The 25114-nt window shown below is 36.2% G+C and overlaps 1 protein-coding gene across 1 annotated transcript in view; it reads right to left on the reverse strand.

Annotated features, from left to right (window-relative positions):
• Positions 1 to 2468: 2468 nt before the first annotated feature.
• LOC137007675 (transient receptor potential cation channel subfamily M member 4-like) overlaps positions 2469 to 25114 on the reverse strand; it is a 33597-nt gene continuing 10951 nt past the window's right edge. The window contains exons 7-28 of the mRNA XM_067369285.1: positions 23579 to 23643; positions 23262 to 23495; positions 23065 to 23167; positions 22838 to 22959; positions 21147 to 21383; positions 19360 to 19461; positions 19127 to 19255; positions 17491 to 17620; positions 17246 to 17391; positions 17059 to 17171; positions 16216 to 16323; positions 16075 to 16124; positions 15690 to 15925; positions 14246 to 14361; positions 13210 to 13342; positions 12486 to 12660; positions 12218 to 12383; positions 11939 to 12120; positions 10995 to 11127; positions 4127 to 4199; positions 3949 to 4042; positions 2469 to 3688 (exon numbers count right to left, since the gene is read on the reverse strand). Coding sequence (XP_067225386.1) covers positions 3660 to 3688; positions 3949 to 4042; positions 4127 to 4199; positions 10995 to 11127; positions 11939 to 12120; positions 12218 to 12383; positions 12486 to 12660; positions 13210 to 13342; positions 14246 to 14361; positions 15690 to 15925; positions 16075 to 16124; positions 16216 to 16323; positions 17059 to 17171; positions 17246 to 17391; positions 17491 to 17620; positions 19127 to 19255; positions 19360 to 19461; positions 21147 to 21383; positions 22838 to 22959; positions 23065 to 23167; positions 23262 to 23495; positions 23579 to 23643 — 2876 coding nt within the window. The 3' untranslated portion in view covers positions 2469 to 3659. The remainder of the gene's footprint in view (positions 3689 to 3948; positions 4043 to 4126; positions 4200 to 10994; positions 11128 to 11938; positions 12121 to 12217; positions 12384 to 12485; positions 12661 to 13209; positions 13343 to 14245; positions 14362 to 15689; positions 15926 to 16074; positions 16125 to 16215; positions 16324 to 17058; positions 17172 to 17245; positions 17392 to 17490; positions 17621 to 19126; positions 19256 to 19359; positions 19462 to 21146; positions 21384 to 22837; positions 22960 to 23064; positions 23168 to 23261; positions 23496 to 23578; positions 23644 to 25114) is intronic.

Below are 25114 nucleotides of genomic sequence, written 5' to 3' on the forward strand. Positions count from 1 at the left end.
CACTCGCTCTCTCTTTCCCTATACCAGGTCCATTTCTAAACGTCACCTCCATACTCTATACTATATCTTACAATCTCCACTCTCTGCACCTGCTACCTTTCAGGCGATGAAAATTAAATTAATTTGTACTTACTTTCCAGAAGATTTTCACATCTAAAACCCAGCCAGTGGAGTTCTCCACGGGTTCCTCTAGTATACTGTACCAGAAGATTGAAGTTTAACTTAAAGGGTTAGTTCACACAAAAATTAAATCCTACAATTGTCCTATAATTTGCTCACCCTCAAGTCATCCTAGGTGTACATGACTCTCTTTTTTCAGTCAAACACAATGTGAGTTATATTAAAAAGTATCCTGGCTCTTCCAAGCTTCATAATGGGAGTAAAAGGTAGCCTACCATGTTTTGAAAAAACAAAAAAAGGACATCCATCCATCATAAAAGTAATCCACATGGCTCAATGGCATTAATAAAAGGCCTTCTGAAGTGAAGCGATGCATTTTATAAGAAAAATATCCAAATTTATAACTTTATAAAAGTATAACTGTCTTCTTCCAGTAACAGCCATACACGAGTCTAGTTCTGGCAATGAACTGGTCGAAATCCCATAAAAGTGGGTGATCTACTAACAAAGCGCAAATTAAAGAACACAGCCACCTCATTTCCATAACAAATAAAATAATGTGGCTGAGTAAACAACATGTTCAGATAATGTCTTCCTCTGGCAATCCAAATATGAACATGTTTGGAGAAAACTCTTCCTTCTACCAGGAGCACTGTGTTTCTCTATGGTTCCTCCAACTATTGCTGCATGTTAAGCACAAAATGGTTTAAGACATACTTTTTTGGCTGTTAAATAATGGTGCAAATACCATTAAATCAACTTCTACAAAATTTTAGTATATAACATTACAGTATTTATTTAACTACTCAAATTTTGCATCTGAAAGGTAAACTCCTATAAATGCATATATGCAATAAGGTCAGCCACAAAAATAACTGTCCACGCCTTTTCATTACTGATCCTGCACTGAAAAACAAAAAAAAAAACTTTTCATGGTTCATCATAACATTTTTTCTTTTGTTAAATCAACTTAGATAATTAATGTAGTTCAGCTAACATAATATTTTGAGTTTCTGTTGAAGTTAAACCAACAATTTAACATTTATTTATTTTTTTACAGTACAAGTTTTTTTTACTGCCAAAACAGGGTTTGTGCTGGGGTGAGCGGTTAGTAAATCTGGCCCTTAGTCTGTTATCTCTGAAGCCATCTATATGCTGGTATACTCTTAAAAGTGGACAAAAAGTACTTTAGCAGTACATACTTAAAAGGGCCATGAAATGAAAAATCAAAATTGATATGTACACTCAAAAAAAAAACTCTGAACGAACATAAAAAAAAAAAAATCATGGAAAGGATTTCAACATGATTAAGTTGCTTTATTTCAGCATTATGCAATTCTGTTATTCTAATTTATTGTACTTATGTTGGGTCAACTTAATTTATTAAGGTTGATTCAACTTATTTACTATGGTTGGGCACAGTCTGACAAAACAACTGACTAAGGATGTCCAACTTACTCAATTCAATCATGGACAGTGGTTCCACATGATTGAGACAAGTAAAATCCAATAGAATCAACCATGTTAAATTAACTAAAATCAATTGTGTTCATTTAAAATAAAATAAATAAAAAGCAACAAGTAAATAAATAAATTGTTCTCATATACATTGATTTTTACAATTAATTCTTCTTGTTTAATTTTGTGATTTACACAACTTTTGTGATGTTTTGTGTTAGAAATCTAGATGTGATACTGGATTCTTCCTAAATTGCCTAAACCAAAAACACTGTAAAGGCTAAATTGATCATAAGTCCATTGGTGGCAATGGTTTTACAATCAACATTAGGCTTACAATGCTTTTGGGAAAATGCAACCCAGAGCACTACCACAGTGATTACTCTCTTATTAAAGTAATTTGAAAGTTTGTTAGCAGTTCTCAACCCAAGCACAAATGCAACAATTCACCACAATGGTAACCCTAAAACAAACTATTAATTAACAGAAACTTTTAAATACCAACACAATAGAACAGTAAACATTAAAAAGTCTTTCAATTTTCTCATCTTCCTAAAAACTGCTTAAAATAAAACTTTATTTCAACATTTACACTCCTAGTTCAGCCCCTTTGCAAAGCATGATGGGAAGTGAAAATCCTGTTTGATTGAGTCCTGGTTGGGTTACTTGATTGAAACATGTTATTTCAATATGAAAACATCAAGTTAAGTCAAAGAGTAATCGTTCCAAGTCAATTTAACATGAATCAATCACATTTAAGCCAGAAACCTGATACAATGGTGTTGAATCAAAATAAATTGTTTAAATAAAGTGACCTACATAAAACACAAGCCTTACAAATTAACAAAAGAAGAACTCATGTTAAATATAGACACTTTAATAGTCTTTGGATAATTTGTAGATCACATTTAATAGATTACACTTTCAAGAAAACATAGTTGGGTGTACCAGTCCAAAGAGTACATTGGGATTCTTTTAGTTTGTTTTAATTTGTTTTGCAGGGATGAGGATTAGGATAGAGAGGACATAGTGAAGGATCTTTGTTGCCCCTGAAATCCGAGAGGCAAACTTGGACACACAATCTGTTAATCTTATCTCTGTCTGCTGAGGTTGCCAAAACTCTACAATCCCTTAAACAGTTACGGTTACAGTCCTTTAAATAGTTATTAGATATTATGGTTTCAGAACATATTAAAATGTAGTCTAATACAAAAACAACAGGCAAAGTACAATTTCATAAAAAGATAATGAAGAACTCTTAATGAAATGTCATCACAAAATGTAACAATGTAAATATAAAAAATAAAAAAAATGCCAAATCCAAGAATATCGTTACAGCATGCAAATACATTTGATCTTAAGAAAAATGTAAACATATTTTGCTATATTTCAAATGCAATCATTCACTGCGTCATTCAGTTTCATGTTTGAGTGTAAAAACACTCAATTATAGATTTTTTTGGTTTGTTAAATAATAAAGTATTTTTTTAAACCCTTCTGAACATTAGGCTTATTTGATGTACTGCAATATTACATAATAAATGTTTTTTGTTCAAAACCAATAAAGCAAATCATGTTGTTTGTAGAAGTTTTAAAATGTTTTGTTTGTTCCCACTGCAGCTTTTAAGCCATGTTGCTTTCTTCTAAATAATGTTATAGCTCTATAAAATCTGATTCTATGAATACAATCATGTTGACCTTTAAAAAAAATAACTAGATTTACTGACCATAAAACTATTATTTGATCGATCTATGAATGTAACATGACTGACATGACAACATGACATAAGTGACCTTTCAGTGTACAGTAAGTTCAAGGACATTCTGTGCCCTGTTCTCTTACTCCAGTCAATCCCACAATCACATGGAAAACGAGGACAGGTCATTTGGGAGTACTAAAGTCGAAAGAGCAGGATGAACCTTGAAAAGGCCAGAATGACCCATTTAAAATTGGAAACCAGAACAATAAGGGTTTTTTGACAAGTCATCGCCCCTCCTTTCACTGGCTTCTAGTGCTGCTTCTAGCTGTATGCGTCCATGAGAGTGAGAGACAGAAGACGGAGACAGAAGAGAAGGCTCTTTCATTTCTCAAGGGAAGCCGACACAACAGCTGATGACAAAAAGATGAACCGTACATGTTGAAAAATTGCTAATTGCCATACAATGGCAAATACATCCACTAAAGCTAAGGTTTTTTAATTTATAGTACCATTGTAATTTAAAATAAATATTAATATTATTCATATATAATATTCTTCCTCCTTTTAAATTACCATTTATTATTTTTTACATGCTATCCTTGACTATTATTTTGGGGTTGTGACCCACCAGTTGAGAAACACAGTTAAGCTATATGTACTGCAGGTGTACCTTTGCGTGTAGGGTGTGCTTTAACGCCCTTCGCTGCACTGCTTTGAGACAGTGTGTCCATAATCCACTGAAGAGAAGATGTACAGAACTCCATCTGCATATAGAGGAGTATTCATCTGTGGACAACAGCTTGACAGTCTATACAGTGCAATACAGACATCACATCATATGTCTTTACCTCTGCTTCTAGTGCTCGCAGCCTGCGGTCAACATCTCTGATCTCGCCAACCTGCTTGAGGACACCATCCACCCTGAAACATGCACAAAAATCAAAATTACGCATTATTCTGAGGTAAAATAAGGTTTACAATCACATTTTCATCACGTCTTGAAGAAAATCAACAGACAAAAAGTAGTAGCGACAGATGTTGTTTTCTTCCATATTTTGACATACACCTGAGTGAAACGGATTATTAAAAAGGAAAAAATATAGGGCAGGGACTTCGATGAATGAGGCATTTATTTTTATTATTACACCATTGCAGCATCCACTTGGACGATGCGGTGGCAGCCACAGTATAACGGAGTCAGTGCGCTCACCACACACCAGCTGTAGGTGGAGAGGAGAGAGAGTGAGAGAGCCAATTCAATGTGTAGCGTATGCACACGTATCAGGATAATCAATAAACTTTGGAGTCTTCAGAACGCTTTTAACCTGATGAACTTTGTTTCTTAATCACTAAATCGGCTCCGAACTGTCTACTAAAGATGAGCCCACTTGACACCTTTGTGGCCCTCCGAGGTAACACAGCAGGCCCAATTTCCTTGCTCTTAGGACATCAAAGGGGCCCCTCATGTGGACTACGGGCCAGATCCACATTCCAGCACCCACACACACTGGCACACACAAAAACACACACACAGACACACATACAGAAACACAGAAACATACACTTTTAACTGTGTATATATATATATATACACTACCGCTATGCTGAAATATATATTTCATATATTTTAGGGCCTATGCATGTTTCCTAGTGTTTAAATGAGTGTATTTGTGCTAGTGTGCATTTTAATGATATAATTTTGTCTGTAAACCATAACTTCTCTCCTATGCCTTTCTGACCTATCGAGTTTGATCTCGTTTCAAAGCTCCGGACTCGAGCTATTCATTGAGACATGTCACCGAACGGACAAATGCATTTTTCTGTGTGTTTAATGATAGGCTACTGTGAAGAACACACTCCTTTTGGAGATCTGATCTGGTAGTCATAAATCATTGGATTAAGTCGTGAGGCCAAACAAAGGGAAAGCTTTCCCGCCAACTTTGCACCCATGTTATTGGCTACCCCACTTCAAGGAGGTGTGTCGGCTTATCTGTCATAAAAGCAAAGACGCACAATTTCTTGGGTGTTCTCTCCTGATTGTCTCACGAGCATCTCGTGCACGTTTTTCCCGGACATCTCCGGTGACCACGCGCTGCCATCGCGCTCAGCTTCGGGATCGCCATCTTCCAGCGAAACTCACTCTCGTCCTCAGTTCAAACCTTCCCGCTGAACGGAGGAAGCCAACGAACTGCACCAGCGCTAACCTGAAATTTGACACACACAACCAATGCAAGTATACTGCCGTTTCTCAATCTTAGATGATGAAACTGATTTCCGTGCTGGCTTTGGACTGGTTGTGAGTTTGCTACTTGCCTTCTCTCTTTCCTTCTCTACTTCTATTCTTGTACATAGGTGTGTATATTCTTGTATATATATTTAGATGTATAACCTCTGTATTCGTAGTTTGCATATATTAAAACGTTATTCATGCTCGATTGTTCTGTTTGTTCTTTCAGCTGAAAACCAAGTCACTTTAACGTTTTTTGATCGCTTTATGCTTTGATGTTATAAGAGCAGGTTGTTTTCATGGCCAGATAATAACTCTGTTTATAATATTCTGTGAGGGACTTAGTTTGCTGGACAAACGAACAGTTTCTCTAAATAATTATTAAACCAGAACTAATCATATATGTAATTGATTATAATTCGTTGTAATTGATTCACACTATATGTTTAATTCCCTGTTGGGTCGATATATGAATCATAATTTATTCATAATCTTATGAATTATTATATTCATATTTCATCCATAAATTGGTTAATAACCGCTACATTTCGTTACAAATGGATGGGGATTATTAGAAGGCCATGACTGGTAAGGGCCTATGGAGGGAATTTGGCCAGGATACTAGGGTTACACCTCTTTACGAGAAGTGCCATGGGATTTTTTTGATGACCACAGAGAGTCAGGACCTCAGTTTACCATCTCATCTGAAAAATGGTGCTTGTCACAGAACAGTGCCCCCGTCACTATACTGGGGCATTAGGACCCACACAGACCACAGGGTGAGCACCCCCTGCTGGCCTCACTAACACCTCTTTCAGCAGCAACCTAGTTTTCCCAGGAGGTCTCCCATCCAGGTACTAACCAGCCTCAGCCCTGCCCAGCCCTGGTGTGGTTCTATTCATCTGTTGTTGATTGGATGTTGAGATGTGGGCATGGCACTCAAAAGCAGGGGCAAAGTTTGAAAACTAAATGACTGGAGAATTCCTGCATACATCACCAGAGAGAAATCTCAATTTCACTGGAAGGTCCAGTTATGACATTTTGCTTAAAACATTGAGGTCAAAACCTTAAAAAAAAAAAAAAAAAAAAAAAAAATATATAGGTGTGGTATAATAAAGGTGCGATCATGTACTGTTGCTTTACTAAATTTTGTGGGAGAAATCCAGTCATTTTAATAGGAATACGTATGAATACATTTTAGCACCTTGTGACAGCACCTTAAAGGGGGGGTGCAATGCCATTTCATGCATTCCTTGAAGAGTTGGATTCTCATGCTAAAAATGGCCAAAGTTTCAAAATACGAGTTGGATGTATGGCGGAGTATTTCTGTGCCAAATTACTACTTTTGGTTTCGGTACAGGTTTGAGAGTTTTTTTCTAGTATGGCCCTTTATCACGTAATAAAGGGCAGAATTCCTTGCATATTCGGGATACGGAAGCAGTTCCCTTTTTATTTATAATGATGTCACAGCTAGCAGACGATCTCTACGCAGAAGCTAGGTGCTCATGACTCTTTAACTCGGCAGGCACGCCTCCAGGAGCTCGGCTTTTTCCGGAAAGACTATAACAGCTTCAACTCTTCTGGGAAGGCTTTTCACAAGGTTTAGGAGTGCGTTTATGGGAATTTTGACCATTCTTCTAGAAGTGCATTTGTGAGGTCAGGCACTGATGTCCTGGCTCACAGTCATCCCAAATCATCTGGCTCTAAATCATCCCAAAGGTGTTCTGTCGGGTTGAGGTCAGGACCCTGTGCTGGCCAGTCAAGTTCCTCCACACCAAATCTCTCATCTATGTCTTTATGGACCTTGCTTTGTGCACTGGTGCGCAAACTATTCCTACAAAGTTGGGAGCATGAAATTGTCCAAAATGTTTTGGTATGCTGAAGCATTAAGATTTCCTTTCACTGGAATTAAGGGGGTATCAAGTGCTGAGACTGCTGGAGAACGAACCAGTTTTGGTTGAGTCGCTGAGAGGCTTTGAATTTTACTCTTTATGGCCCGTTTGGATTGGTGATCCACCACAAAGACTGTTTTGCCTTTTGGTCAGAGGAAATGGAAAACTGACCCATTATGCTACATCTATTTGCGGCAGCAACAGTCCGAGCTGCAGGGTGGTGGCGAAGAGAAAGTGGTTTGTGCTTTTGCTACTGCTTTCAGGTAACATTCATCCCAACCCAGGCCCAGAGTTGGCTCAGCTTCAAACACCAGAGGAACTAAAATCAAGTAATGGTATACGATTTTTCCATCTTAATGTGAGAAGTTTGGTAAATAAGTTGGACGCAGTTCGAATCTGGGCAGATTCGACCGCTGCTGATATCATAATTCTCACAGAGACTTGGCTGAAAAAAAAATCAATTACAGATGATATGGTGCATATTAATGCTTATAATATTTTTAGAGCTGATCATGGCAAAAAAGGAGGAGGGGTTGCAATTTATATTAAAGTAAATATGAATTGTATTTGTACCGAGTCAGTTAGTATTTTAAAATGTTTTGAACTTTTAGCTATTAAAGTTTCTTTACTTAATGGGTCTGACATGATGGTGGTCGGTTGTTACCGCCCGCCTTCAGCTTCAAGTGAGGCAATTTCATTGCTTACAGATATGTTGCACAGTTGGTCTAACTATGATTTAGTTTTAATGGGAGATTTAAACTGGGACTGGTTGTCTCAGTCATCGGACTCATTTAAGGACATATGTAACTCCTTGTGTTTGGAACAATTGATAAGTTCACCAACTCGTCTAAATGGAAAGAGTATGAGCAAATCATCTTTGATCGATATTATTTTAACCAATATACCTGCGACAGGAGTTTTTTGTAATGACCTTAGCGATCATTGTGCAATATCTTGTGTGAGAAATTTTAAGTTGCCTAAGAGTTCACCCAGATTTATATTTAAACGACAGTTCAAACATTTTAATGAACAAGCTTTTTTGCATGATGTGTATAATAGTGACTTACAGTTAGTTTCGTCTATACCTGATGTGGTTGATGCTTGGGATTATTTTAAATCTACCTTTCTTAAAATTTGTGATAAACATGCTCCTTTACGTAGATATCGAGTGAGTGGAAAAAATAATCCTTGGCTCAGTGAATCTGTTTCTAATCTTATTAAACAAAGAAATTTAGCCTGGTCACAAGCAAAAAAAACAAATATTGATGAGGACTGGTCCAATTATAGATTTCTACGAAATAAGTGCACAAAATTGATAAAAAGTTCTAAAAGTCAATATTATCTTAATCTAATTAATAATAACATGAATGATCCTTCTAAATTTTGGAAATTAACAAAATCTCTTGTAGGGACAAATAAATCTACTGATTTTCCAAAAGTTTTAAAAGTGGACCGGAGATTAATTACAGACAAGGCTGATATTGTTAATATTTTTAATAATCATTTTGTTTCAGCTAGTTTGATAACAGGTACCAATAATTCGTTGATCACTGATAAACAGGAAATTGATGAGACGACAAATTATAATAAATCAGATTTATTTTCTTTTAACCCTATATTGTCCACCGAAGTTTATAAGTTACTTTCAAATTTAGACTAAGAAATCAGGTGGATTTGATAAGATTGAACCAGTTTTTTTAAAAATGTCTGCAGATATTATTGCTGAACCTATTGCATCAATTTTTAATTTGAGTCTATCCACAAATGTAATTCCAACATCTTAGAAAGCAGCTATGTTTATGCCATTATTAAAAGGAGGAGATCCCTCTGATTTGAATAATTATCGCCCTATTTCTAAATTATCGGTTTTAGCAAAAGTTTTTGAATCTATAGTAAATGATCAAATGAAAGAATACCTTGCTAGTCGAAATATTTTAAACGCATTTCAGTCAGGATTTAGAACGGGCCATAGTACGATAACAGCTACTACACTTGTTACTAATGATTTAATCACCGCTCTCGATGAGAGACAGCATTGTGCGGCCTTGTTTGTTGATTTGACAAAAGCGTTTGACTTAGTGGATCATGGCTTACTGTTGCAGAGGCTTAAAAGTATAGGCCTCTGTAACTCGGCCTTGAGTTGGTTTCAAAATTATTTATTTGATCGAACGCAATGTGTTGCTATAGATAATCATGTTTCATCTGTGTTAACAGTTGAGAAGGGTGTCCCGCAAGGTTCTTTACTGGCACCACTTCTTTTTTCTATTTTTATAAATGAATTAGGGCAGGGAATAAAATCTGCAAAGTTACACTTTTATGTTGACGATACAATAATTTATTCAGCTGCAGCCTCTCTTTCACAAGCTATTGAAATGTTACAGGATTCTTTTAATACTTTTCAGCATAATTTACTCAAATTAAAATTAATTTTAAATGTGAATAAAACTAAGTACATTGTTTTTTCACGTAGTTGTTCCATGATCACTGCTCCGTCTATTCTTACTGCTGATGACGTGCTTATAGAGAGAGTAACAACCTACAAATATCTGGGAATATGGATAGACGAGAAGTTGGCATTTGATGTTCATATTGATTACTTAGTAAAAAGATTACAACCAAGATTGGGATTTCTCTTTCGGCAAAAAAATTTTTTTTCCTTTGGAGCAAGAAAGAAAATTATTTACAGTACTTTTTTACCCATTTTAGATTATGGTGATATTATTTATATGCATGCTTCTATATATTTATTAAAAAGATTAGATTGCATTTATCATGCTGCGTTGCGTTTTATAACCAATGCTTGTTCACGTACACATCATTGTTTGTTATATAACCGTGTAGGCTGGACCTCTTTACATCAAAGAAGGAAATCACATATATTAGTATTTACAGTAAAGGCATTGTTGGGTATGCTGCCAAATTACATTACTAGGCTTTTATGCTTGTATAAAAAGAACTATAGCACTAGATCATCGATTGGCATTAAATTAGAAGTACCTAGGATACACTCAGAACATGGAAAATCAGCTTTCTCTTACTTTGCTCCTTGGCTGTGGAATGAATTTCAAATTAATGCTCAATTAGAAAGAATTTCTTCTTTGAATGTGTTTAAAAATATATTGCGATGTAAAATGAATGAAGTGTGCGGCTGTTTTAATTAATTTTGGTGATATATGATTAATGTTATTGTATTTACCTTGTCGGTTTAGAATTTGTTATGAATGTGTTTTGTAATTATGTGAAAATTTAATATGGCCATCTTGGCCAGGACTCCCTGGAAGAAGATATTTCTTTTTATCTCAATGGGACCTTCCTGGAAAAATAAAGGTTAAATAAAAATAAAAATAAAATGTAAGGCTTGGATGCAGCTGCTCGGCCATGGAAACCCATTCCATGAAGCTCTACGCTCTGTTCTTGAACTAATCTGAAGGCCACACGAAGTTTGGAGGTCTGTAGCTATTGACTCTGCAGAAAGTTTGCAACTTCTGCGCACTGTGCACCTCAGCATTTGACATGATTTTACGTGGCCTACATCTTCTTTGATGAACTTTATTTCAAAAGGAGGAAAATGTTATTTTTCATGCAAATTTAACTCACTTAGCACTCGTGCGTTTCAGCCTCTCAGAGTCGGTCCCTCTTTGTTTTTTGCTCTCCACAGCCAGGAAGTTCTCCTTCTGCAAGTTCTCCCATTTCACCAGCTTGTTAGCTTCTCTACCCTTTATTTGAATGGCTATTATAAAAGATAAATACACACAAATTTTTACATATTTCATCTTCAGCAAATCTCCTTTTTGAACTATGTTTCTAAGGGTGTGTTCACACTTGGCATGTTCAATTTGATTATAACGCACTCTAGTGCGATTGCTCTGTTAGGGTGGTTCAGTTGAGTAAGTGTGAACGCTGCTATGAACCCTGGTGCGCATCAAACAAGCAGACCGAGACCCCTGAAAAGGTCTCAGTTCAATTCCAAATGAACTCTGTTGCAATTTGACTGAAATATATACGCAACACAGATCAAGGATATCTAAACAAACTAGGGCTTCCCTAACCCCTAATTTTGAACTAATTATTAGTTGACTAGAAGAGGCTTATTCGAACAAAAATTTGATTAGTTGGTTAGTCACAGAAAAAAAAAAAAGCAGCGTCTAAAGGCGAAGTCACAGAGTCTGTGAGGGACGAATTGTTAATAGTGGGTCCTTGTGGTAATTATAGTATGTTGGGCAGGAAATCCAAACATTCGCCTATCATCCATCGACCTCATAGTCACAATGTTGCCCATCACAGTTCAGTACAGGCCTCAGAACCACACCTTCTTGCAGCAGATCTTTGTTTGTGTGTGATGGAGGAATTCCTGGTGTTCTTTTGATGCAAAATATATGCCGTTTTGACATATAAAGACCTATAATTTTGTTTTGTTTTGTATCTTTAGGTTCGGTTTTAAAAATGAGAGCGAACCAGGACTAATTGGTCTGGACCAAAAGAACCAAGATAACCGAAGTGTGAACACACCCAAATTTACCAAAATGTTTACTATAATTTACCAAAATGATGGATTTTGGTGGATGGCACTTTGCGGAAGTTTCTTTTGATAAAGAGGTTGATGTGGGATAGGATGATGAAGGGTGGAGCGAGATTTGGACGAGAATGATACTCCACTATCAGATTATACCGCTGAAACTTCCAGTATGTGTCACTGCGCTCCTGAACCTTAGAGAAGGTATAGCTGCACAAACAGACACAAGGAGAAGAGAAATACATGGATGGATGGATCATTTGATGGCTACAAACACCAGATGAATGGATGAACAGAAAAAGAATACCTGAATGTGGCAATGAGCAAGTTGACAAGTAGGATGTTGGTGACCAGTAGGAAGATGACCAGCAAAATGACCACAAGCCAGTTGTGGCTGGTGTCTCTACATGGCTCTTTCCCTTCATTAATCAATGTCAGATTATCTGTGCAGTCCCGATCCCAATACCTGCCAGCTTAACATACACACAAATATACAATATAGTCAGTGGATGCTAACAAAAACTTGCAAAATATTATTAATTGTCAAGTGAAGTGTAAATCAGAAGTGAGCATACTGTCAATTTCTTCAACAGGAATCTGTCCAAATATATGCAAATATGGTCTGTACAATACTCGTCGAAACGCTCTATTAGGGCTTGGATCGTACGTATATAGTAGCGCTTGATTGGCCACTCCATACGCACTCAGCCACACCGCCAGAAAGAATAAGAAGAAGAACGCATCCTTTATCTGTGGTTCAAAAACATTAATGGAAAATAGAAAGAGGAGTGATTTAGTAGATATAATGGTCTCCAGTATTTCTCAAGTACTGAAATGTTTTATTTTATTTATTTACTATGGTCAACACACAATGGGATTTTAGTTTCTAAAGAAGTCCTTTATTTATTGAACAGAATTAATGATCAATGAACCCATTCTCAGGTTCAAAACAAATCAAACTCTATTGCTAGCATGATGTCAGAAGATAATTAAAATTTTAATACTACAGAAGATAATTTAAATTTGTCCCTCAATTCTTAATATCAAACAAAAATCTTTATATTAAGGTACACATATTCACCATTAAAGGGATAGTTCACCCATAAATGAAAATTTATGAAAAATTTTCATTTTTGTGTGAACTGTCCCTATAATCTACAGTCTATAATATAAAAATAATATAAAAGTCTAAATCATCTTTCTACTTCTCAAGGCAGAACCAATGTTTGATGGAGGGTTTGAATTAAAATCTTAATTTGCACTGAACCTAGAACTATGACATTATTCTGTTTATCTCACCATTTTGCCAAGTATGATGATTTTTGGACCCAGCTGTCTGTGAATGGCGAAAATGTGAATGAGTCGGAGTGTGAAGACCATGTAGTCCATACACAGTATACCACGTCCCATGTTGTATGACCAACTGAACATCCTGACAGAGACACAAAGGCACATTTAGTTGTGACACCTCAGCTTGTTACGAGCCTGCAATACTTGAAAACTAAGGATGAAACGATACCCTCATGTCACGATTTGATACATATCATGATACTGAACTGACGATATGATATTATTGTGATACTACAAGACATATGGTAACAGGTTACCAAAAAAATTAACTGTTGATTAAAATGCTAAATTTGCATTGGGAGTGGAAATGAACAGGCTTGAACTTGATGCTGATCAATGCACAGGACAACGGTGACACCAGAGTAAAAACATTCATGATCTGAAGCGGAATATATAGACATTTTTTAGACAAATATGCTTGCACTCTATCACTGACTAGATATATTTAAAATAATGTAGGTAGGCCACTTTTTACTGGTAACAAGACATTTGGCATTATCAGGACCCACAAATATTTCCCGACTGCATTATTATACATTATATTCAACATTATAATATATAGTAGATTAATGTAGTCCTGACACGAAAAATTTGTAAACTTGAATTTTTTCCCCTCACACAGTAATTTTCATTTTGGGTGAATTACACACAATACATATTGTCACTATTCACGATACATATTGTTGCATTTTTGTATTGAGATATACTGTGACATGATATATTGTTACATCCCTAGAAAACACTTGAAAAGATGAAGTAAAAACTGTAATATTGTGAAACTGTACTGAACTGAAACTGAAAATAACCACTATTTTAACATTTTCAGCATCATTACTCCAGTCTTCAGTGTCACATGATTCTTCAGAAATCATTCCAATATGCTGATTTGCTGCTCAAGAAACATTTCTTATTATTAGCAATGTTAAAAACAGTTTTTGCTGCTTAATATTTTGTAGAAACTTGCAGAACTGTCAAGGGCCATTACCTGCAGCACAAACCAGCAATGAAGAGGGAGATGGCAAGAACATCAAACTTATTCCACATATCCTGAGCATACACCATCAAACTCTGAGAAAATGTCTTACTGCCCACAATAAATGTCTGGGAATGAGAGACAGCAAAAAGTGGAATAAATTGATGGATTAATCATTATACCACACAGGAAAAACTCTTTTAGCTAACTGATTTAGTTACGTTTTATGGAAAGTAATGCATTAAGTTATTTTTAAATTACATTTTCTCACCTGGGCTGGGCTCGCTTGTTTGTTTTTAAATAATAAAAAAAAAAAAGTTGTATTTTTGTTAAATATAAAAGGCCCTTTCACACCAGAAATAAAATGTAATATATCTGCTGTAGCGCAATGCGGAGCAGAAAGAGCACCAGCATAAGCCAGAGAACAAAACAACAGAGAAAACAAACTTTTGACAATGTTTTCAAAAGTTATAAGCGTTTTTGCAAAAATACTTATATTTCTGGAACACTAGCTGGCGCTGTGTTCAAACTTCTCAGGTACATTCAGGACATACTGATGATTTACCCTACCAATTTTTTTTTAAATTTACCCCATCAAATTTACGCTACCAATTTTTTTTTATTTTGCCGATATGTCTAATAATTTTAAATATATTGCAATTTATGACAAATTTCCATTGATAGGGCTACCATAGACTCCCATTCTGATAATAATAACAAAAATAACAATTACAATAGGGGCTACAGCCCTTCGGGGCCCCTAATAAGCCTCAGGTTGAAGGAAATGCAAATTCACACCAGTAGATTAGAGAGCGCAGTTCAAACAAACCTTTCAGCGTTGCTACCATTCTGGATTGCAGAGGAATAGGATTGCAAGAAACAAACAAATATGTGAAACGTGATATTTAACTAAAGTCTTTTTTGCTGATTCGTATGGTTGAATTGGATCATTGAAGGTCAGCAACAAACACATTGGTTCATAGTGTGATTAGTGTGATCAAGTGAGATTAAATACATATTAAAGTGTATTTTAAAAGTAACGTTTAATTATTGCAGGTTTGTGTTATATTCTGAGTTTGCATTTCCGTTTTTTTTTTTTTCGTTTTGAGGAATACTGTATGTTTTGTGCAAATGAGATGAGTAAATGCATGCTCACATTTAGTCTAGAACCACAATAACATGTACTACAGAACTCTAGAACTATAATATCATGTTTACACGCACATTTATCTGCACTTAATCCTGATTTCTCTCAACACAGGGGCAAGGGAGGTGTCAGTCAATAAATGGGAAAAGAGTATTTGAAAAAATAACTGTTGAAAATTTAAAAGTAACGCATTACTTTACTATTACCTGAAAAAAGTAATCTGATAACGTAACTCAGCTTAGCTGTAATGCGTTACCCTGAACACTGATCACTTTTAAGCTGATTGTTTACAAGTGAGTTGCCACTCACCTCTCGAATCTCCTCACACACGATAGTGAAAACCCAGAAATACAGCACATATTCAGAAGGGGCAGGGCCATCAGGAGGCGGCGGTTTGAAGTCAACCAATAGCACGTAGGCGTAGAGAAACAGGAAGAGGAAGTACATCAGAACGTTGCCGATAAACGAAGTGACAGGAGCGTACCAGAACTGCCTCCAGCGGGACAACAGAAAGGGCTGCTTAGGTTTGCCGTATACAGGAGTACCTGTTACAGGAAGAAAAACAGGGACAGACAATAAGGGCAACAAATTTCATTCAACCTCATCAAATCAAAAGACCAAAAAAGATAATTAATGAACACATTTCTGTGTAAATTGTTCATAAACCCATGGGTTTCCAAATGCACAGTCAAACCTTTTGTTGGTCGTCTGATATTATTTGAGACATCTTGCTCGGCTTCACTGCTGAATGTTATAAGAAGATCACAGATAAAGGCATGTTTGTCTACAGATATCTTATATTTATGCATGAAGTATTAAATGAAACCTAATTTACTGCTGTTTGATGTCACTGAAGGAGAAGACAGTCTCTCCATAGTGGCAGTCTGTTGCTGAGGGTGGAGGTGCCATCAGTGATTTCTCCCTTTCTGTGATTTCCTCATTCCTGCAAGAAAGAAAGAACTTGGTCATTCCTACTATGCATTTATGTTATTTAATATATAATGTGCATAATGTTAAACACAGCTTGTAAAAATGGAAACATTGATAATTCACTATTTTTCAATGATTTTGATTTTCGTCTGCTTACCAAGGCTGCAAAAATGTAGTAAAAGCAGTAATTTTACGAAATATTATTACAAATTAAAATTACTGTTTTCTATTTTCATGTCATTTATCCTGTAATCATTACTCCAGTCTTCAGTGTCACATGATCCTTCAGAAATCATTCTAATATGTTGATTTGATGCTCAGGTAAAAAATTATTATTATTATTATTATTATTATTATTATCATCAATGTTGAAAACAGTTGTGCTGCTTGACATTTTTGTATTTTTTTTTTTTTTTATGAATAGAAAATTAAATGAACAGCATTTATTTTCATTTATTAAATAGAAAACTTCATTATAATTATCATCACTGTCACTTCTGAAATAAATGCAGCCTTATTGAGCATAAGACAGTTCTTTCAAAAACATAAAAACATTGTAATGTTTCCAAACTTTTGACAGGTACTGCAATTATAAAGTTGCAGTTGTATTTTTATTAACTAATATTAACAAAAATTAATAAATACCATAACAAATGTAATGATCACTGTTAATGTTAGTTCATGAATTAACTAATGTTCACTGATGGGACTGTACTTTAAAGTGTTTTTGCAAAGCTGAAGTATTGACCTGAATTTGATGAGGTTGGTGTAGCAGAGAGGAGGAATGATCAAAGTCAGCGCCAGTTTCCAGAGCTCAGTTCCTCTTTCCATGTCACCCCACCAGATCTGAGACAGAAGCGACTAAATAAAAAAAAAAAAAAAAAAAATGTAAATAAATAAAAATCTTATTATTGACTGTTTGCATGTTAACAGACCTGTACTCCATCATGGCTGAAGAAAACACGGGCGTCAGCGGCCATGGCCATCTTCAGACAGGTGGCATCACCCCACATATTAGACTTGCGAATCAGTAGCTTATAGGAATCACTTGCTTTGGTTTGGTAGCACATGCTAAACACATCTGTTAAAAAAATACAAGGAAGAAAACGGAGGGTTAAAACCTTCTTTTAATCGCTGGGTTTATATGATGGCAAGAACCAAATACTTTCAAGCATCACACCGTGAGCCATATTCTCCAACTTCATGGCCATCTCCTTCATGGAAATCTTGGCCTCCGACTCAATCCCCTGTTTAGAGAGCTCCCTCAACAGTTTACATCCTCCCAGAGCTGTCAGAACCGACTCGCCGCACTGAGAGAGAAGATAAATAAGTAAAATTCAATTGGTCATTTTAAATGCTAAAAGTGAATTTAGGCATCACAACATTATAAATATACAAATAAAAAACATAGTTTCAAAGCATTACAGAAAATCATGATGTTGATGTTTATAATATCTTAATATCTTCATGCCTTATAGTTGCATATAGCAATGATTTTGGGAAATTTTTGACAAATTTTGGGACAATACCAGCAATCAAGCAATTACTATTTGCTACATAGCATCGCCGTTGTAGGTAAACGGATAAAGTTGGACATACTTTTATATTCAACAATATATAAAGAGCTGGCCTGGGCGATAATATATTTACATTTTATGATAATAAAAGTCAAGCAGTTGAGATTTGCTATATATTATAAATTGCTTTATGTGAGTTTACTGTATATATGCAGGTAAAGTTAGATATCCTACTTTAAATTAACTATTTGCAGAACTGTGTGATAATGCAATTTGCGACATTATAAACAATCACAAAGCCGAAAGGGTACAGTATAAAAGGTATATATTCAGTGTATTTGTGTATATTTTGATGCATTAAAAGCCGGGCGGTGAAAACTTCACAACTTCAAATTTTTCTTCCGGGAAACATGCAAGTATCTTCTGTTGCTTCTGAAGGGCAGTACTAAATGAAAAACAATGATATTTAAATAAAATAATAAACATTTTGACATCATCTTCCTGTTCACCCCTGACTCTTAATGCTTAGTGTTTCCTTCTGGAGCATCATTGAATGTTTGAACCTTTTTTAATAGTTGTATTTGAGTCCCTCAATTGTCCTCAGTGTGAAAAGACAGATCTCAAAATCATACAGTCACTGCTGGAAAGGGTTCAAATATGCAAAAAATGCTTGAAAACTGAAGAATCTGCAGGAACTGGAGGATTTTTTCTGAAGAACAGAGCTCAGTTTAACTGCTCAGAACAAACAAGAGACTCATGAACAACCATCACAAAACATAAAAATGGATCATCAGGTAACCACACACAGTATTGAGAATCAATGGTTCACATACTTAAGAATGGGGTTATTTTAATAAATTCAGCTATTTTTTTTGTCTTGTGAACTAAATGTAAACATCTTTTATGTATAATATCTTACTCAGGACAGTACTAAATAAAAAAAATAACATGCACTTTGCATGATCTCTCTTATTTTGTTAAAATTATTCACATTTTCACAGATTCTGCAAGTGGTTCACATACTTTTTCATGCAAAAAGTTCTGTCTGGTTCTTGAAATCAGCTGTGCTGATATAAATTGCTCAATATTGCTCATATTAGTTAATGGGTGAATATTAACTAAGTGAGCGTTGAAAGAGAGCACATGTAATCTAAATATAAAAATAGGGGAAATGAGTATGAACAATTAAATACCCAATATGACTAATAAAGACAAAACATATAATCTCTAATATTGTTCCATAAATGATACATTGTGTATCCCTACAATTATGACAATAACCCATCAAAATCATGTTACCATTTCCCAGCAGAAGATGGCCATCTCACTGTGGTTCTGCAGCACTGCCCAGATGAAGAGACATAACCACGGGTGCTTACAAAAGTTCTTCCGATAGCTACAATCCCCCTGCAGGACCTGGCATGCTTTCTGTAGGGTGGAATTTAAAAACATTTTATATTTGGGGACTGAGCAGACAAGAAAAATTAATAGACAGAATTAAATTCTAAGCTACTAGGTACTAAGTCTGGTACCTTAAAAGCTTTTCTTTTGGTTAAATTTGCATCCACATTGAGTACAGACTTGTAGAAAGGCTGGCATACCTCCCCTAACAGATTCTCCAGCAGTTGGGACACCTTGGGACGAGAAATCGGTGAAATTTACAACAGTGCATATTTATAGTTTTCAGTAACATGATTGGCGGGCAAAACATCTGTAGAACAGCAGCACAGGCCGCTCGATTTTGCTTTGGTTTCAATCAAATATTTAGTATATTTAGTAAACACAAATATTAATAACACATCTCAAAAGAAGAAAAACAAAGGAATGTGAAAAAACTTCACGTTTTGGGCACTTGGATCCATATACAACCATCTCATCACAGTATTTACTTAAAAAAAAAAAACAGTGGGACAGTCTAAAATGCTTAATGTACTAAGACAGTGATTTTAAAAGATCAAATTCAGTATACATCTTATTGATGATGCATAAGAATAAGTATATAAACCCAGAATATGAACAATAAATTTCATGTTATGCATTTTCTTTATAATAGTTTCACTCTTGGCAAAAACTTGGTCCTTGTGGGATTACAAATTTAAGAATCTTTTTAAAATCTGCGGATCCTATGTCCTGACATAACATCAAATGAAATACTAAGGTGAAGTACATTGTATTTAGCATTTTAAGGTTAAAATGATATCAGATGAACGATTCTGATAAGCAAAGTTTCCAGCAAAAGTTTTCTGCCAGATCCTGTTCTCTTTATTGTATGTCTAAATGAGTCTGATTACTGAAAATCTCACCTTTTATTTTTAATGGCTCTTGGAGCCCCTGTCCCATTTATTGAATAGTTATGCTGATTGGATTAGGACTTGCGACACTGTAGAATCTGGGACGGGTTCCTATACCTGGATATTTCATTTTTTTCTATGCTTTGTTTAAGGTCATCAGCCCAGTGCTTTGTCTCTATTTCTAAGCACTGCCCCCTAAAATGTATATAAACTACAATGTACACTGCCTTACACTGCCAATGTACACTTGATGACTGCAGCTACCAACAGCACATGTTCTCAATAAAGAATTTGCTGAAGATACATCCAAGTCTCCTGGTCTTCGCTTCTGAGATTTCCAACATCCTCAAGTATCACGGTCTTAAAGGAATAGCTGACCCAAAAATGAAAATTCTGTTATCATTTACTCACCCTGAAGTTGTTCCAAACCTGTAGGAGTTTCTTTCTTCTGTTGAACACAAAAGAAGGTATTTTGAAGAATGTCAGTAACCAAACAGTTGCTGGGCCCCATTGACTTCAATAATACTATGGAAGCCATTGGGGGCCCTTTAACTGTTTGGTTACCCATGTGTTCAGTGGAAGAAAAACTCACGCAGGTTTGAAACAACTTGAGGCTGAGTAAATGACTACATTTTTGGGTGAAATATCCCAGTAATGCATTAAGCCACATGAGCATTTTCTTTATAATAGTTTTCAATGGGAAAATGCTTAACATGTTAGTTAGAGCTTTGCGTTCATATTCTGGGCTCATGTGCTTGCCTGTAGTTTTTGTACTAAAACAGCAATATTTAAAAGACCAAAATTCAGTATATACCTTATTGATTAAACATATAGTAACTATATGTTTTATCAATAAGGTATATACTGAATATTGGTCTTTTAATATTGCTGTTTTAGTACAAAAGTACAATACTGGTAAGAATAACTGGCAAGGGAAATCCTTGTTATGCTCTCCAGTGGGTGTTCTTATAGGGGTGTGACAGACCAATTAATCTGCAAATATTTGTCTGATAATTTCCAGATCTCACCTCATAAAGGCTAATGCGGCATTTATTATCATGGCTGAACTCGTTCTTGCGCTCATTCACGATCTGCTTCAGCAGTTTGCCGGCCTGGCAGTTGACAGAGATGGAGTCGTAAAGATCCTCCAGTTGGCCGTAAGTCAGGTAGCTCAAAATGTTCAGACCATGGTCAATGAAGAGACGCACAAACTGTGGTTTATTGTTCATCAGCACGTCAGTCATGGAATCTTTCAGATCATCGTACTGCATGTTGCAAGATAGAAATACCAGGTTATCACCACATACCACAAAAAACATTTATTTGATCAAAAATACAGCAAAACAGTAATATTGTGAAATATTAGCCTATTACTATTTAAGATAACCTTTCTATTTTAATGTATTTTAATGTAATTTATTCCTGTAATGGCAAAGCTGAATTTTCATTACTCCAGAAAGATCCTTCAGAAATCATTCTAATATGCTAAAAAAAAAAAAAAAAAAAAAAAAAAAAAAAACTCACTGACCCCAAAGTTTTGAATTTGAACAGTAGTGTGTATAAAAATTTGGTTTTACTTTAGATTAGGGTCCAATTCTATTAAAGAGTTAGTTCACCCAAAAGTGAAAATTCTGTCATTAATTACTCAACCTCATGTCGTTCCACACCCGCATGACTTTCATTCATCTTCAGAAGACAAATTAAGATACACTTTATTGCCAAAAGTACTGGGACACCACTCCAAATCATTGAACCTTCAGATTAGCTCAAGAACAGTGTGTAGAAAGCTTCATGGAATGGGTTTCCATGGCCGAGCAGCTGCATCCAAGCCTTACATCAAGTGCAATGCAAAGCATCAGATGCAGTGGTGTAAAGCACATCGCCACTGGACTATAGAGCAGTGGAGACATACTCTCTGGAGTGACCAATCACAGTTCTCTGTCTGGCAATCCGACGAGCGAGTCTGGGTTTGGCGGTTGCCAGGAGAACGGTACTTGGATTGTGCATTTTTTTTTTCTCGTTGCTTCATAACATTAAGGTTGAACCATCGTAGCCACATGAACTGTTTTCAATATGTTGTTAGTAGCTTTCTGGGCATCTGAAAATCTAAGTTACCTTGCTCTCAATGCAGGCCTCATGAGCCATCGGATTTCATCAAAAATATCTTAATTTGTGTTCAGAAGATGAGCCTTAAGCGTGTGGAATGACATGAGGGCGAGTAATTAAAGACAGAATTTTCATTTTTGGGTGAACTAACCCTTTAGCTATGACTTTTGCCTCAAACTACTAATTACTGCTCATAAATAGTTAGTAAGGTAGTCATTAAGTTTAGGTATTGGGCAGGATTAAGGGATGTAGAATATAGTCATGCAGAATAAGGCATTAATAAGTGCTTTAGAAGTACTAATAAACAGCCAATATCCTAGTAATTATGCATGTTAATAAGCAACTTGTTAATAGTGAGAATTGAACCCTGAACTAAGGCGTTGACAAAAATTTTATCCCTCCTTTAGATATTTAAATTTTTTTCCATTTACATGTATGCATTTTTCAGACACTTTTATCCAAAGCAACATAATATTATACATTTAATAAGTTCAAGCATTCCCTGGGAATCAAATGACCTTGGCTTTTTTAATGCTGTACTGTTTAAAGTACAGGAACACTCGACAACTTTCCCTAGTTTAAAAGATAATTCATTTTTCCCACAATCCTCTACCTTCCAGTCGATGTTTCCATTGAAGAGTTCACTCTTGGCAATGTCCACTCTGTTCCATGTTACAGCAAGCCTCAACTCATCAGTATAGGGATTAGTACCACCCGTAACGTGTTTTTTACTCGCTAACACACACAGCAAAAATGATATACAGAAAAAGATTTAAGAAATATTATACACGCCATAGGTCCGAGATGTACAAACACTGTAATAAACAGTTTAAAATTTACCTTGAACAAGCACTTTAAGCATCACAGTGTCAAAATCATCTGATCCTTCCTGTTCTGCGTTATAAATGGAGATGAGGTCTTTGTTTTGGTAGACGCTTAAAACCTTTCAGGTACCAGCCAAGAAACAAGAAGAAGAAAAGAAAAAAAAACTTAAGTACTTTCATGTTATATGATCGAGTAAAGAGTGTGACATTTACCTCATCAACAAGTTTGTCCATCTCTTGCTCTGAAGGAAAATATTTCATTATTTTCTCTGCCAATCGTTCTCTAAGTTCCATGTTGTGAGTCCCTTCCTCCTTCTCTGCTCCTCCAGTTGAGGTCATCGGTGCAGATTGTACGTTCTCCACGATGTCGCACACAAGATTGGCAAGCCCCCCCGAACCAGCCAGGACCAACCAGGGCATTGAATTCTTCAGAGAGATATCTAATACCTGAAATTAAGAAGCATCGTAAGAGAGAACAAAGAGATGGGACCGAGGACATTTGGCATGTAATTAAACCGGAATCTGCTCACCTCCAGCATTGATGCTTCTCCAGATATCAGCATATTCAGAACAGGAATGTCAATGCTTGCACTGTCTGCACATGAGATGATGTATTTCAGCAAGTGCATAAAATTCAATTCAATTCAATTTATTGTCACTGAGCCAAAGTCCGAAGACAAAGCCAATGAAAGACAGTTAATATCCAACAAGGATGCAGAATAAAATAGCAATTGTTTCACGTAGAAAAATTAAAAATACAGTTAGATGAATACACTATATAAATAAGTCACATGAACACCGGAAGGTGTTCAACTGATGCTAAAAGCAGAGAATAAGTGCTACTAAAAATAATGCGGAATGGTAATAGTGTCTCAGGGCTGAGAGTTCAGCAGAGTCACAGTCTCATGAAAGAAACTCTTCCTGAGCCTGCTGGTATGGGACCGTAAACTTCTGAACTGTCTGCTCAATGGAAGAAGAGAGAAAAAAACATGGTTAGGATGAGGTTCATACCATACTGAGATGCAGTTGGTTAATATGCTCTGGATAGTACAGCGATAAAAGTCAACAAATATCTTGGGACAAAGCTGAGCTTTCTTAAGGCTCCGCAAGAAATAAAGCAACTGTTGTGCTTTCTTGTAGATTTTGGAGGTATTTAGGGACCAGGTAAAGTCATCAGAGATGTAAACCCCCCAGAAACTTGAAACTAGAGACACGTTCCACTGTGACTCCATTGATGTGAATGGGGGCATGTGCCTGACTCTGAGTTCACCCAAAGTCCACAATGATCTCTTTGGTCTTCTGGGTGTTGAGTACTAAGTTATTATCATCACACCACCCAATCATGCACTGAACCTCAGCTCTATAGGCTGTCTCATCATTCCCTCTGATCAGGCCAACCACTGTAGTATCATCAGCAAATTTGATAATGGTGTTTGAATCATATGCAGCAACACAATCATGAGTGAAGAGAGAATATAAAAGAGGACTCAATGCACAGCCTTGTGGCAAACCAGTGTGCATGATGAGAGTGGAAGACAAGAGGTTGTCGAGTGTCTGGTGTCTGTTAGTCAAAAAACCCAACATCCAATTGCAAAGTGAAGTGCTGATCCCCAACTAGCTAAGCTTAGAGACCAGCATCAAAGGATTCAACTGAACTGAACTGAAATCAACAAACAGAATTCTTACATAAGAATTGAGACTGTCCAGATGGGTCAGAGCAGAATGAAGTGCAGTGGAGATGGCGTCCTCCGTTGACCTGTTTGTACGGTAGACATACTGGTGAGAATCCAGGGCTGTGGGAAGACTGGCACTCAAATGTGGTAAAACCAGTCTCTCAAAGCACTTAGCAATGATAGGGGTAAGTGCTACTGGGCGCAAGTCGTTCAAGGCTGATGCAGTAGAATGCTTTGACACTGGTATAATAGTGGCGGCCTTAAAGCAGGAAGGGACAACTTCCTGAGACAGAGATATATTGAAAATATCAGTAAGACACCCGACAGCTGCTCTGCACAGACTCTGAGCACACGCCCAGGTATTCCATCCGGGCCTGCTGCTTTCCTTACATC

The sequence above is a fragment of the Chanodichthys erythropterus genome, chromosome 19 (genome assembly GCF_024489055.1).
Source record: "Chanodichthys erythropterus isolate Z2021 chromosome 19, ASM2448905v1, whole genome shotgun sequence".
NCBI lineage: Eukaryota > Metazoa > Chordata > Actinopteri > Cypriniformes > Xenocyprididae > Chanodichthys > Chanodichthys erythropterus.